Below are 15,288 nucleotides of genomic sequence, written 5' to 3'. Positions count from 1 at the left end.
ACCCCAATTATTGTGATACACATCTGTTTTAATGTTGTTCTAAACTTATGTATCTTTAAGTTTAGTGTCCCTCTCAGGTTATATCCTCCTTCTCTCTCTGTGAACAGTTTCTGTATTTTATCAGGCATTAATTTATTTCTTACTTTATACATTATTTGTGCTGTTTTGTATTTAACCAAGTCCTGGAACTTCATTGTCCGTGTTTTAATAAAAAGTTCATTTGTGTGATCCAAATATCCTGCATTTGTTATTAATCTGATAGCCCTTTTCTGCATTGTCGTTATTGTTTGTAAATTACTTTTGTACGTGTTTCCCCAGACCTCTACACAATAGCTCAAATATGGCAGTAGCATCGTACTGTATAATATATAAAGTGCTTTCTGATTAAAAATATACTTAGCTTTCCCCAATATAGCAATGCCCTGTGCAAGCTTCCCCATAACATATTTGATGTGTGGCTTCCAACAGATCCTGCTGTAAATTGATGCTTATCTCCTGTCTTGTAAATAGGAATTACCCTTGCTACTTTCATGTTATTTGGAAAAAAAACCCTTTTGAAAAGAAAGATTACAAATGTGTGTTAATGGTTTTACAATGCCCTCAATCACACATTTCAGTGTTTTCATATCAATATCGTTCCAGTCTGTACTGGTTTTATTCTTCATATTTCTAACTATCTCATAAATCTCCTCATCAACTGCTCTTAAAAAAACAGAATTTTTATTTCTTTCAACATACTCTGTGGCATCTGTTTGTATCTCATCAGGAATGATACTTTCTTCTTCTTCTTCTTCCATGTTATCACAAATATCTGTGAAAGAAAACTGAAAGAATGGATCATTTTAGACAGCAAAGAAAAATTAAAGTTCTCTGAAGTTGTACCACAGATCTCCAAATGTGTCTCTGCAGTTTGCTTAATTACCACAATGGCCTGCCCTACATTCATCTTTCTAGGGAAAAGTTCATCTGGCTGTAGCCCCGCCCACTCCAGAGACCCCGCCCTGTCCCCATGGCTGTGTATGGCTCCGCTCACTGTACCACCGCTGCAGAACCATGTCACGTACGGCACGTTGACAAGGTCAGTCTGAGCTGAACGGACCCGAACCCGAACCCTGGAGATATTCGGAGGGAACCAGAAAACGGAGGGGGCGTGGCTCTCTGCTCGAGCAGACAGGAGGAGCAAAAACAGACCCGTTAAAAACCTCCAAGTCTGTTTATTTTTCTTTGCTAACATTTCTTTGCTAACATTTCCTCCGAGTGCTGCAAACTAAGATGCCTTTACTCCATCCGTGAATCACCGAACCGGACCTCAGACTTGTAGAGGAAATGGAGAAAGCTACCGGCTTCCCGTCGGACCGACGCGTGCTGTGTCTGTTTGATGTGGACGGCACTTTGACACAGCCGAGAGAAGTAAGACACTCTGGTCGCTCTTAGCTCATCATATTTGTGTTTATTTGGTTTACCAGCCTCCTCCTGGAGCTCCTCCCTCTCCTCCTGCCCCCCAGTGTCAGGAGGAGAGAGCACACGGTGTCCTCTCCTCATCACCATGTGCTCATTCAGACACATTTGTAACGCCTTTCTAGAACAGGGGTGGGCAATTATTTTTTCCATGGGGCCACATGAGAAACAGAAAATATTGTGGAGGGCCAGGCCAAAAGGCTGAAGTCAATTATGCATAATATTAATGGTATTTCTTTATAAAAAGCAGTAAATACTATTGTTCTTTCAAGCTGGTAAGAGTAGACTATATGTTATAAATGAGCAAAAAGGAAAAAGTGAGGTCGGCTTACAAAAATGTGATTTATTCAAATTTCCCAAGGCAATGGTAAACAAAGTGCGCATTTGGTTTTTGTTAAACACTTGTGACTTCTATTAGTTAACAGTTTCAGTCACATTCACTCACAAACACATTTTGAGTTTCAAATATTGTTGGAAAGAGGTTCTTAGCATTCTACAGACACACAGTATTGTCTGTAAAATAAAATCACTGAACTGTGATCTTGAGAAAGAAGTTTAAAAAAAGTGTCCCATTTCACTGCTAGTTGCCTACATTTGTGGTCCAAACACCTTATTTTGTGTTTTTAAGCGATTTTTTTTCTTATTCAGTGATTCAATTCAATTCAAGTTTATTTATATAGCGCCAAATCACGACAAGAGTCGTCTCAAGGCACTTCACATAATAAACATTCCAATTCACAGTTCATTAAGCCAATCAGAAATAATGTTTCCTATATAAGGAACCCAGCAAATTGCATCAAGTCACTGACTAGTGTCAGTGACTATACAGCAATCCTCATACTAAGCAAGCATGCAGCGACAGTGGAGAGGAAAACTCCCTTTTAACAGGAAGAAACCTCCAGAGAATCCTGGCTCAGTATAAGCAGCCATCCTCCACGACTCACTGGGGATCGAGAAGACAGAACACACACACACACACACACACACACACACACACACACACACACACACACACACACACACACACACACACACACACACACACACACACACACACACACACACACACGAGAGAAATCTAGTCTCTGCTGGGCTTTAACGAGTGCATCAAAGTCAGGTTGAATGTCTGAGGTGGAGATGCGAAGCACAGCTGACAAATGATCATCAGTGAGAGAGGATCTTTACCTGGATTTTGTAAACTTCATCATTGAAAATGTTTGTTCACAAATGTAGGTAGAGCCGAAGAGAACCAACATCTTCTCAGGTTTGGAAAGTTCTCCTCCTTAAGAGAAGAGTAGAAATCCAGCAGAGATCCTGACTTCAGTACTGCATCAGACTGCAGGTCAATGAGTTCCAGCTGCACATCACTGGGTGCTTTATCCACACTGCAGGTAAAGGGAGAGGAAATCATGTGCATTTCATCCTCAATTGTTCTGAGATCTTCAAAACGCCTTGAAAACTCACCATGTAATGCTCCTAACATGGATGAGTACCTGCTGAGGTGATCAGCTGAAGGTGTGACTTCGTTCAGGGTTTGCTTGCGAGTGAGAGTGTTGCTCTCCAGTTGACTTGAAAGAAACTGCAGCTTTCTCATGAAGGCCTTCACGAGGCTGTGCATTTCATGAACAAAAAGGCCCTTGCCTTGCAGTCTGGTGTTCAGTTCATTCATCAGTGCAGTCACATCAACAGCAAATGCAAAATCTGCCATCCAATCCTCATCTGAGAGCTCTGGGATGTCTTAGCCTTTCCTCTCGCAAAACTCTCGAATCTCTGCTTTCAAGTCCCAAACCCTCTTCAGCACTTTCCCCAGGCTGAGCCATCTGACAGCTGTGTGGAGTCCTCCAAAAGAGCCACAAACTGTCTGTGATTCATCGCCCGTGCCCTGATGAAGTTTATTATTTTAGTAACAACATCAGTAACATGGTTGATTTTTAGCACTGACTTGCACAACACATGTTGGTGTATAATGCAATGCAAAAACACCTATTTTTGATCTGCATCAATTTCTGTCACTTTATCTTGCATGCGTTTCAAAAGTCCGACATTTTTCCCTGTAAGATTTGGACAACCGTCTGTTGTGACACCTGACAGTCTCTCCCATTTCAATCCCAGAGAGTCCGTGCACGCATTTACCTCTGTAAAAAGATCACTCCCTGTCATTGTCCCTTTCATCGACCGCATTGCTGCCAGCTCCTCTGTGAGCTCCGTTATCCCCCGGACAAATACGAGCAGCTGGGCTGTGTCGCGGACATCACAGCTCTCGTCTAAGGCCAATGAGGAAAAGTCAAAACTTGCCACTTCACGTTGCAGCTGAAGCTCCAGGTTCCCCGCAATGTCCTCGATCCTCCTGGTCACGGTTCGCCTGGACAGCGGGATTTGCTCAAATGCACCTTTTTTTTCAGGGCATATTAGTGCGGCAGAGTCCACCACGCACTCTTTGACAAACTCCCTCCGAAAACGGCTTGCTGTTTTAGCTGTTTTGTGGGATATCACAAAGCTGGTCCTGGTTGCTGCATCCCTGGATGTGTGAAGCTTAGTAAAACAGCCTTGCTGCTTTTGCAACTTTGCTAGCAAAGCTTCGGATGTCCGTGCCCTCTCAGCATCAGACAAGTTCTTGTATTTTTCCGAGTGTTTCTTGTCGTAATGCCGACTCAAATTGTAGTCCTAAAACACGGCAATCCCCTCCCTGCAAACCAAACACACGGCTTTACCTCCGACTTCAGTAAAAAAAAAAATACTTAGCAGTCCAATTTTTGTTGAAAATCCTGCATTCGGCATCTATCTTTCTTTTTTTTTTTTTGCATGAGCGGACATTTCTGGGGGCTACAATCACCATGTCAACCGCGGGCACTTGTTGCTATACGCATTGCGTCATTGTGCACGTAAAAAAACAACTTCAAAATAAAAGCAATGCAGCCTTAGTCCATGCATGAGGTAAAATGAAAAAATACATTTATTTTGTAATTTCCAATTAACCTTACGCGGACCGGTCAAAGTCAACCAAAGGGCCGTATGTGGCCCGCGGGCCGTAAAATGCCCAGGTTTGTTCTAGAACCTCCTCCAGCCCTTTCTGCTCTGCTGCATTTACATCTATCCTAAAAACATGATCTCAAACATCTGTGTAAAAATCTCCATGTTTGTAGTTTAAATGTATATTTGTAGTTAGCTTCCAGTCAGCATTAATGTTTCTGAGTCATTTTTAGGGTGGAATGCTAACATTTTGGTCATGGTTATGGGGTCATCCGAGGACACAGATTATTGAGTGTGCTGCTCAGACTCACTCGCTCATTTTCTGAGCCACCTGTTAGAGGGACATCGGTGAGGGACACTGGACAGGTGTCACAGGGAAACACTCACACCCACAATTTTTACTCACCAGTTAAGTGATCGTGCATGTTTTTGCTCTGTGGGAGGAAGTCCATGCATGCATGTAGAGGACATGCAAACTTTGCACAGAGAGGCTACAGCTGGGATTCAGACCTGCAACTCGTTTGCTGCAGGGCATCAGTGCTACCATCCGCACCTCCATGCAGCTGCAGCTCAAACCATCTGACGTAACATTTCTCTCCCAGTTCACCCCATCTAATGACGTTTTCCTGCATTCATGTTGCTTTCCAAACATGAGTTATGGGCATGCGTCTCCCAGCAAATGGAGGCTTTGTTCACTTTTAAGTGAATTTTCTTGTCATTTGCAGAAAATCGACCCAAAGCTAGATGAGTTCTTCCAGACTCTGCGCATGAAAGTGAAGATCGGCATCGTGGGGGGGTCAGACTACCCAAAAATCGCAGAGCAGCTCGGGGAGGGAGATGATGGTGAGTTCCTTACGGGTTCATCCACTTGACCTGACATGACCTTTTTGTTACGGCATTTTGGAAGCCCTTTCTCCTTCTCTGAGCTGGAGCAACAATCTTCATGCACTGTCACTGACCAATGAGGTTGCATGTCTCTCCTGGAGCTGCTGCCAAGCCACACACCAGGCGTTTAACCTTAACCCAACCTGCACTGACAGGTTTTCAACACGCCTATGTGTAAATGTTAGACTAAGCTGGAATGCAAACGTGTTGTTCTGAGCAACGGTCATGTGGTTTTACTTGAGGGCTGCAGGTCCGTGTTTTCTTCCTTCGTTCTGAGTCACTGCTCATGTTCCTGTGTAGTAGAAAATTCAGGTTTATCATTTCTAACACAGAGTGTAGGGGGCATGCCTGGACCGAAGATGAACCCGTTTAACATAACACACTCTTTAGGAAAAAGGGGCGTGTTGGTGCATAATGAGGAGGTGTGTCATCAGCTACTAACAAGTCCCTGCAGAGCACATTCACCTTGTGGAAGGCTGCGGATGTGACTGAAAAAGAATATTTTTCCAGGATTATTGATGCACTTACTGATGTGTGGACATCATCACTAGGGCTGTAGCGAAGCCTCGATGACGTCGACGGCTCGATTCTAAAAATGTGTCAACGTCAGATCCGGTAGTCGACGCGCCACGCCCACTTGTTGCATTCCCAGGAGTTTGTAAATAGAGGAGGAATCTGCCTGTTTCTCCTCTAGTTCGCCCTCTTCTCCGCCTTCACTAACATCTCCACCAAATACCGAAGACCCGAAACAATGTCTGTCCGCTACTAGATTCCTATCCTGTTTTGCCCGCCTTCGTCTCCCGACAACGGACAACAACTTCCGGGGTCAGATGCGCTGCTCCGTCTCTACCGCAGATGTAGAAAATCACCGGGAGCGTTTCTCCCTTCATAGAGGAGCTTCTTTCAGACATTAGGAGAGCTGTTTTGGTGGTAGCAGTCTCTCCTCCGTGCTGGTCTGTTTGCTGGATATTTTTGGTTTATTTAAACTTGGTAACTTGAACTTAACGTTGGTAAAGCTACTGTTAGCATTTTCGCTAACAGCTTCTTGCGTTTGGATAAGCTGTTACGTTTTGGTTTAGAGTTCATCTTTTTTGTGGTGCAGATCTCCCTTTTATTACATTTAGAGTGTTGTGGGTTTTTGGTTTAGTTTAAAATATCACCTTGAGTTTGGTTTAACCACCCAGTTTAGAGTTTGGACCTTTGGAGATCCTTATTTTGGTCCAGAACCCAGTAATCTTTGCCCAGTGGGACATCCCTACTTATTTGTACTTTTGTTTTAATTCCCCACAGGCAGAATTAGTTTTATTATTCCCAACCTGTGGATGGAAAGATTTATGTTTTTGTTGTTGTTGTAAATAAAACTGATCATCATTTTAACTTTTAAATCATGTGTTATCGTCCCTTCCTTTCTGCACACGAGCCAAACTCCCCAGGAAGGGTCGTAACACCACTCGCCTCACACACATAAGTGACCAAAACAAAGCAGCATGGAGACACTCCGTCTCCAACCACCTCTCAGGCAGCAGCCTGCTCTCCCAAGTTCTACACATCACCAGAACATAACCAACCAACAAAATGGAAGGCCTGTATGTTTACAGATGCGTTGAGGTGAGTCCGACTAGATCTAGTCGGAACCTCTCAACCTCACACACCAACTCAGGCTCCTTCCCCACCAGAGAGGTGACATTCCATGTGCCAAGAGCCAGCTTCTGTAGCCGAGGATCAGACCGCCAAGGTCCCCGCCCTCGACTACCACCCGTCACACACTGCGCCCGACCCCTTTGGCCCCTCCCACGAGTGGTGAGCCCATGGGAAGGGGGACCCATGTTTCCTTTTCGGGTTGTGCCCGGCCGGGCTCCATGGGTGAAAGCCCGGCCACCAGGCGCTCGCCAACGTGCCCCACCTTCCAAGCCTGGCTCCAGAGGGGAGCCCCGGTGACCCACGTCCAGGCGAGGGAACACGGTTTCCATTTATATAAATCATCATAAGAGGTCTTTGGGCTGCTCTTTGTCTGATCCCTCACCTGGCGGCCCATAATCATACATATGTATGATGATGTGGCACACTTTGACTTCCACACTTAAGCACATCTACTGTATCGCTTTTTTGGCCTACATTTTTTTACATTCCTGCTACGTCTGTCATCATTAGCTATATTTTTGTCTTTTACACCCACCATGTCCTTAACATGGTGAAATAAACAAAATATGCTTCAAATCTGCTGAATGGAGATTGCAAGCTCCAAGCCTCTCGTTAAGCAAAGATGATGCTGCACGCAGCAGACGTACAGCGTCACTTTCACTGGATCAGTGAATTTGTCCGTCAGAGAGAAGGAAAAACAACGCAAATGGATAATAAAGTCGAGGTGGCGTGGATCATCTTTCTCCCGACCTGCTGAGATCTAAAAGAACCACGAAAGTTGCAGCAGAGTGGCTGTAAATATTTTTCACGAGTCATTATTCTTCCTCAGAATCTTAATAAAATTTTAAAAGTCAAAAAAAAGGTCAACAATGACCAGACCTGTGTAGCGTTACGGATATGCTCATTTCTGCCCTTACCAGCTGCCCTTTGACGCAGTGACAGTGTGCATAAATTGCCAAGGTCGTGCGCTTGCTTCTGATGTTTACATTACAGCCAAGAAGACAGAAGAAGGACGAAGAACGCTTTTCATTGGTTAATCGAACTTTATTTCTAATAGAGCTAATCAAAACAACTGTTGGTCAATAATAATCAGGTTATCAATCTGTGAAATCACAATGTTATGATTTATGTGTTTAATGAGTAACAGGACTAACTGAGCCAGACATTCTGATCCACATAAGATAAACACATGACACATTGTTCACTCATCCAATCAGAACTTCTTTTCTGTTGCGGGGCAGAGCACTGAGGTGTTTACTTAATTGGTCCACTCTGATTTGTTAAGAATTATAAACAACTAAGTTAATAAAACAGAACAACGCCATTTTAAGTCAGTTCGAACGAAGCTCTTCAACGTAGTTCCAACCAAGGACTCGACCAGCTCTCAAATCCATCATCGCTAAGTGAAGTGCAGACTGGCCAGCTGTATTTTCTACTTTTAAGCTGAGAACTGTCAAGCTGGAAAATTCTGTCGTTTAGCAACAAGACGACGGTTCCTTCAGAATAAAAGCTGAACTCTCTACGTGACGCTGACACCTGCCGTTGCTACCGGGAGTCGATCCGTAGACTGTTTTGTCGTGCTGCAGACGCTGTGCTATCAGTTCCAGCACCAAAGGAGGGTCCGAGGACCTGGCATTCCGGATCTAACACGGGAGTCTCCGAAGGTACGTAGTTCGGCATAGATGGCGTCTCATGTCTCTTCCTCCTGAAGTCCCTTGTGGTTAGTTAGTCAAAACAACATCTTACACTCAGACTCGCCTCGCATCAGATGGGGATTCTGAACTGACACACACACACACCAACACTTCAGCATCCAAATCCATATCCATCCATCATTAGAGAGTTAGTCCTGGTAATTGTTTCGAATAATTATAAAAATAAATATTCTTAAATGTCCCATATTTCTCTTTTCTTGTCTCTAAGTCAATACAAAGTGTTTGAATAAAATTCCCTGTGGTAAAAACAACCTCTTGTGATTCTAAGGTAAGATTAATCTCTTGACCTTAATAAAGTGTAAGAATATACCAACTATATTCCGCTACACCTGCAAGCAATTGTAGCTACATTATCCCAATATTCGCCCTCTTCGTGCTGTGCTGCTCTCGTCTCCTCCTCTCGTCCTCTGAGTCAGTTTTTAAACTCTTAAAAACTCCGAACATTTTAATATGAACACAATCTCCTCCGTTACGAACGACAGTGCGGGCCTGGCCCTGCACATGGACTAGTCTTGTAAAAAAGAAAAAAAGAAATGGAACTGATACAGCACAGGCCGCGAACACATTTCATTGCAACTTAGCTGCTGTAGTGTCCAGCCACGGTGGCGCCAGTGACAGATTCAAACGTTTTAATTCAAGAGCACCGCTACACAGACGCACGCATAATACAAATGGAGTGTGATATCTCATCAATTCAGAAATGGCCATTCACATTCTTGATATGAACAACACCAAAGCTTACCTTCACTTCTGCAGCTCCACGGCAGCTGGAGAGGATCCAGAATTCCCCGTCTTGCTCGTTCACTCAAAAAAACGCGGTCTGGCGCATGCGCAATGTGGAGCACAGGACTCATTGTTTTGGGGTATATTTTACCGTAGTTTTCTATGTAACGGTTGTTAGTATTAAACAATGGGTAGCATAGGTCAAATTTACCCATTAGTTCACAATTCCTTGGATAAGTGCAATAACCTAGTACATTTAATATAGATCATGTATACCTCTCTCAAAAATTACTTTTCTCAGTGTACATCTGTAACTTGATCTCACAGAGAAGTGTAACAATCAGCTGTTATTTTGTGTTCCCTTTGCTCACACCGAACTGGCCAAGAGGGCTTTCGCTCACTCTGCTCCTTCTGCGTGGAACAGGCTGCAGGAAAACTTAACCGACTATCTCCTTGAATACTTTTTAAACCAAGCTAAGAGTCCTGAGATGGATTCCCTGTGTTGTAACTGCCTTCTGTAGTTTTGTACACAACACGCCTGTGTAACAGAAAACATTTGCTGCCTCTTGGCCAGGACTCCCTTGAAAATGAGGTTTTTAATCTCATTGGAGCCTTCCTGGTTAGTTAAAGAATAAATTAAATAAAAAGAAAAAAATAATCTTTGTGCTTCTTTAATTCTCATGTCACCTGTCTCCTCTCCTCCAGTCATCCACAAGTTTGATTATGTGTTTGCCGAAAATGGAACGGTTCAGTACAAAGATGGAAAACTACTCTCAAAACACGTAAGTGTGCACAAATTCACAGTTTAACAAGCAGAGAAGCTAACTGAATTGTGTTAGCTACACGTTCCTGGTTACATTTGCACACTAAAAGTGTCTTCATCTACTTAAACCAGAGCAAAATGTCAGGTTTTATTTAGTTTCCTCTTTTTTTTTTAGGCGATTCAGAACCATCTTGGGGAGGAGCTGCTGCAGGAACTCATCAACTTCTGCCTCAACTACATGGGGCTCATCAAGCTGCCAAAGAAAAGGTGAAAAAGCTACCAGAGACAGTTCAGGTCTTTGTAAACAGCGTTGGTGTTTAGAGATCCACCCAAAACCACTCTGGTTTATAGTTGGCAGGTCAGAGTTGCTGAAATCTGTATTGTCATCTCTTCTTCTGTTAAAAGGTCATAAACGAGTCGTATATCGTGTTTTGAACAACCTCAGTTTCTGAAAGAGAGATTAGTTCTCAGCAGACTGACAAGCTAACAGCTAGTCACAGTGGGTAAAAGACCCAAGTGGATTACTGCTTTTTTAAATCTAATCTCAAAAATGTCATAGTTCATGCTTGGTGCTACGGCTAACTAGCTTCACCAAATTTTCCATGTCCCAACAGCAGAAGGTCTTTGTAAATAACTAAAACTGAGAGCAGCGTAGGTATCTAATATATTGTAATATATAAGTTATAGAAATTAACTTAAAGGGACTTTACGGAATTTTGAATTTTTATGCTCGCGATTGCCCCCTCAGGCCAAAAGCGTAACGGTAGCTTCAATAGTAGGCTCGTGCATGAGGTGCGCATGCTGTACGTGCACACTCCTTAACGAAAATAACAGCTGAGACAGTCCCGTGTGTGTGTGTGTGTGTGTGTGTGTGTGTGTGTGTGTGTGTGTGTGTGTGTGTGTGTGTGTGTGTGTGTGTGGCCCGGAGGACAGAGGACAGGAGAACGAGCAGCTAATTAATGAAATAATTTGGTTCTGTACCTTTCTCTTCAGCACAGCCGACAAAGGTTTAAGATGGGTCAGTCCTCCTGCATGCTCAGATCATTCCCTTCCCTTGCTTGAAAAATTGTTCCAAAATGAAAGTTGAACCCACATCTTTTTTATCTGTGAATTCAATGCCGTTTGGCGAATCTCAAATAAAAATTTGGGCCTCTTACTGTAAAAAAATATACCATTAATGTAAAAAATAAACTCTAAATAAACTATGTTCACATCCAGAATCAAACCCGGGACTTCTACATGAGAGTCAGACATCTTACTAGGTGAGCTACACTCTAGTAACATTCAGAGTATCTGTAACTTCTATATCCTTGATGACAGCTGAAACTGCGTCAAACCAAAGAACGGTTCAGAGCGAAAATGGCTATTTTGTTGCTCATTTGCAGGAAATATCTAGAAGAAAGTTCTACAGAAAGAAGCTAAGGGTCCTCAGAAATGTAGCTAGCTTTGTCACTAGGCGTTAGGAACAGCGACAAAGTGGCACTGCCTCTCTCTCTGCTGCTAAAGCTACTGATAGCAAATGCTACGGGCTATGCCTGAGCGTGAACGCGCATGAAGCAGCCTGCTCGACCCGAGCAGCTCTCTTTTTCTGTGATTTTACAGAAAAACAGGCAATCACAGTAAAAATGCCAGGACTCATTCTACAGGACCAGGGCATTGCAGGAGAATGTATGAAGAAGAAATGTATTATTTCTATACATGTTTTGGCTGTCAAACTTCCATAATGCCCCTTTAAATTATTGAGATGTTAGGGCTGGGCGATATGGACCAAAACTTCCGATACACGATATATATATCGATATTTTTCCTCCTGTAAAATATTTACAAGTTAACTCACTTCTAGCTCTCTTGAGAAATTATAAACATAAATCAGTAGATTAAATGCATAAAAATGTATTGATTCTTGTAAAACTTTAACCTTAGTGCCTATTCTCTACCAGTTATTTAAATTTCATCTAATGGCGGCCCACGTCGTATTTTTCTTGTCCAGAGAAAATAAAATCTCATCATGTAAAGCTAAATGTATGATGATGTAATTGCATCTACTGAAGATCACATGGATCATGCACCGTGGAGTTATTAGTTATTAGGGCAAACATGGCTGGAATCTAACAGTATTGGATCATATCAGCGATTACACTGTAATGACTCAGAGTCTCTGGTTGCTTTTTTATGAGTATTATTTTTGGGCTACTGTCGCCGTAACTCACGCCTTACAAACTCTTAACTTTTTCAACAGAATCGCTCGTAACGGAGTATTTACTAGCATAGCAAACCAGAGCGGAAAAAATAGGAACAACATTTCTCACCCGTTGAGCTGGCCTTCAAAATAAAACGTTGGTGAACTCCGTTGGCGTTGAACGTTCCCAAATAATTAAAAACCAGGAAGCCAAATGCAACGTTTAGAGCAGCACATTCACCCAGAGGCTCTCAGATTGAGCAAACATGTGAGAATACACCTAATAGCCACTTAGCAACATCATCATCATCATCATCACCTTTATTTATAAAAGCACTTTACAGTCATATATTATGTCACCAAGGTGCTGAACAAGACTAAACTAAAAAAGATAAAAACAAAGAAAGTATAGGAAACCAAATAAAAATGCAAAACAACATCAGTTAACACACAGATTTAAAAGCCAGATTTTAATAATGGGTCTACAGGTGGCTCAGAATGCCTGTGCTCGGCTTCTGACCAAGTCCTCCAAACACACCCACATCACCCCGCTTCTCCTCCAGCTTCACTGGCTGCCAGTCAACTTCAGGGTTCATTTCAAGATCCTGGTTCTGGTCTACAGGGCCTTACATGGACAAGCACCATCTTACATTGGTGATCTTCTTAGTCCCTACACCTCCAGCAGGTCCCTGAGGTCCAGTGATCAAAGCCTACTGGTTGTGCAGCACCAGGCTAAAGACCAAAGGTGACAGATCATTTGCTGCTGTGGCCCCCAGACTCTGGACCTCTCCCCCCCTGAGCCTGAGATCAGTGGACTCAGTGGTCTCCTTTAAAAAGCAGCTGAAGACTCACTTGTTCAAGCTGGCTTTTGGATGACCTTCTTCACCTCTCTCTCTTTATTCTGCTCTCCCCACCTATTCCACCTTCCTCAGGATCCACTGATTCCCCTCTTTCCTGTTCACTCTCTCTCTTTTTTAACATATTTTTAATCACAATTGCCTATTTTTGCTCATTTTAATATATTTTTAAACATTTTCTAAATTCTTTTTTTATATTTTTACATAATTTGTTTTTGTGAAGCGCCTCGTGATTTTTATCTTGAGAGGCGCTATAGAAATGATGCTTTATTCTTCTTCAGCGCCTTCTTAAAAACCTCTACTGACGTGGAGAGTCGCACAGATAATGGAAGATCATTCCATAATTCCGGGCCTGCTACCGAAAATGCCCTGTCTGCTCTTGTTTTGAGCCTAGTTGCGGGGACTAGAAGCATATGGTGACTCTCTGAGCGTAGCGAACGACTAGGTAAATATGGCTGTAACAAGTCGGATAAATATTCTGGTGCCATCCCGTTCAACGCCTTAAAAACCAATAAAAGAATTTTAAAACGCACTCTAAAAGCGACCGGTAACCAGCGCAGATCTGCCAGGAGGGGTGTCACGTGATCATATTTCCTTTTCCCTTCTAGGAATCTTGCCGCGGCGTTTTGCACAAGCTGCAGCATGTCGCTAACATAGCGGCTAATTGCTAGCATAGCAGTTTGACCAGCTCTATCGATATAAAGATATAAAGTCATCTTATATCATGTTTAAAAAATTATACCGATATTTTAAAAATATCGACATATCGCCCAGCCCTAAGGTGAGTCATTTTGAGGAGGGCGATCCTCTTTGGGCCTGACCCCACTCTTGACTAGCCATTAGCTCTTCAATCAAGGCAGACCAGTTCTGTTTCTCTTAACTGAGGTTGTTCTATGAGCTCTCTACAAGATGTTATCTGTTCATAATCTTTTGTAAAAGGTCTGAACCATCCCTTTAAACACCTGAGACGTATATCACACACACACACACACACACACACACGCACTACCTTGATAAATGTGGCTTTTACTCCTCAGCACATTCTTTTTGTGAGTTCAGGACAGCAAGGGAGCCATAATTCTTATAGGTGGAAAAGTAAATCGCTGCCACGTCAGACAAAACCAGGATCTGGATCTGCAGAAGTCCTCTGAGGATGTCTGATGCTTAAGCGTCCGTCTTTTCCTTCGTGCAGGGGGACTTTCATCGAGTTCAGGAACGGCATGATTAACGTTTCTCCCATCGGTCGGAGCTGCACACTGGAGGAGCGAATAGAGTTTTCTGAAATTGATAAGGCAAGCCTTTATTTAGGAGCTTTAGTTAATGCACGAGTTAAATTGGGAGGTCTTTGTTCGCTGATTCCAAAAGAGTCAAAATTGTAAGCACTGTGAGTCAGTTCCTAAAAACTTAAGCAATCGAATGTAAGATAAGCTTAAACAAAGTCTGGTTTTATCTGCTGCTTGTTGTTTAGCAACGCTGTCACCATTGGGTCTGAGCTGCTGAAATCTTTATCTGGGTTGTATCATGACCTCTCTGACCCTCTCAACCTTCTACTGATGTTTCAAGAGATTAAAGAATTAGTTGTAGTTGAGACGTTTAACCAGTCACCTGGTAAAAGGTTATTTTATATTTTTCACTTCACTCTGAATACAAACATTTGGAGAGTGTCAAAACTGACCTGTTCTCCTTTTCTGTACTCAACCCAACCAACAGCAACACAATAAAGGACAAAGGTGACTTATCTACCAGGAACAGAAAACACATTTCACTTTTAGAGCTAGCTGATTTTTGACTTCCCAAACACTCCCAGGGTTCGTGTGTCATCGCTGTTTCTTGGAAAATATAATCATTAATATTTTTGATCAGTGTTAAAATCACAATTACCTAATATGATTATAAACCTATTAGAAAACACTTTTCAGGATGTTGTCGGGTATCAGATGGCTATAAGAGCAGAGAAATGTGGTTTTTTTTCCAAGAGTGGCGATGCTTGGAGGTAGACCAGGGGTCGGGAACCTGTGGCTCTTTTGATGACTGCACATGGCTCTCACATAATTCACAGAAACCAGTGCTAAACATAAAAAACATTCATTGTGCATT

At 42.7% G+C, this 15,288-nt stretch overlaps 1 protein-coding gene across 2 annotated transcripts in view; it reads left to right on the top strand.

Annotated features, from left to right (window-relative positions):
* The first annotated feature begins 603 nt into the window (after positions 1-603).
* The window catches only part of LOC107376315 (phosphomannomutase 1), a 22,715-nt gene continuing 8,030 nt past the window's right edge, over positions 604-15,288 (top strand). For both annotated transcript variants that reach the window (XM_070542087.1, XM_015945348.3), the window contains exons 1-5: positions 604-1,410; positions 5,154-5,271; positions 10,098-10,174; positions 10,331-10,422; positions 14,384-14,483. In XM_070542087.1, the coding sequence (XP_070398188.1) occupies positions 1,327-1,410; positions 5,154-5,271; positions 10,098-10,174; positions 10,331-10,422; positions 14,384-14,483 (471 nt within the window). In that variant the 5' untranslated portion in view covers positions 604-1,326. The remainder of the gene's footprint in view (positions 1,411-5,153; positions 5,272-10,097; positions 10,175-10,330; positions 10,423-14,383; positions 14,484-15,288) is intronic.

Source organism: Nothobranchius furzeri, chromosome 12 (genome assembly GCF_043380555.1).
Source record: "Nothobranchius furzeri strain GRZ-AD chromosome 12, NfurGRZ-RIMD1, whole genome shotgun sequence".
In the NCBI taxonomy this organism is placed as follows: Eukaryota; Metazoa; Chordata; class Actinopteri; order Cyprinodontiformes; family Nothobranchiidae; genus Nothobranchius; species Nothobranchius furzeri.
Note: the sequence above shows the minus strand (reverse complement) of the source record. Positions and strands in the feature narration are given on the sequence as shown.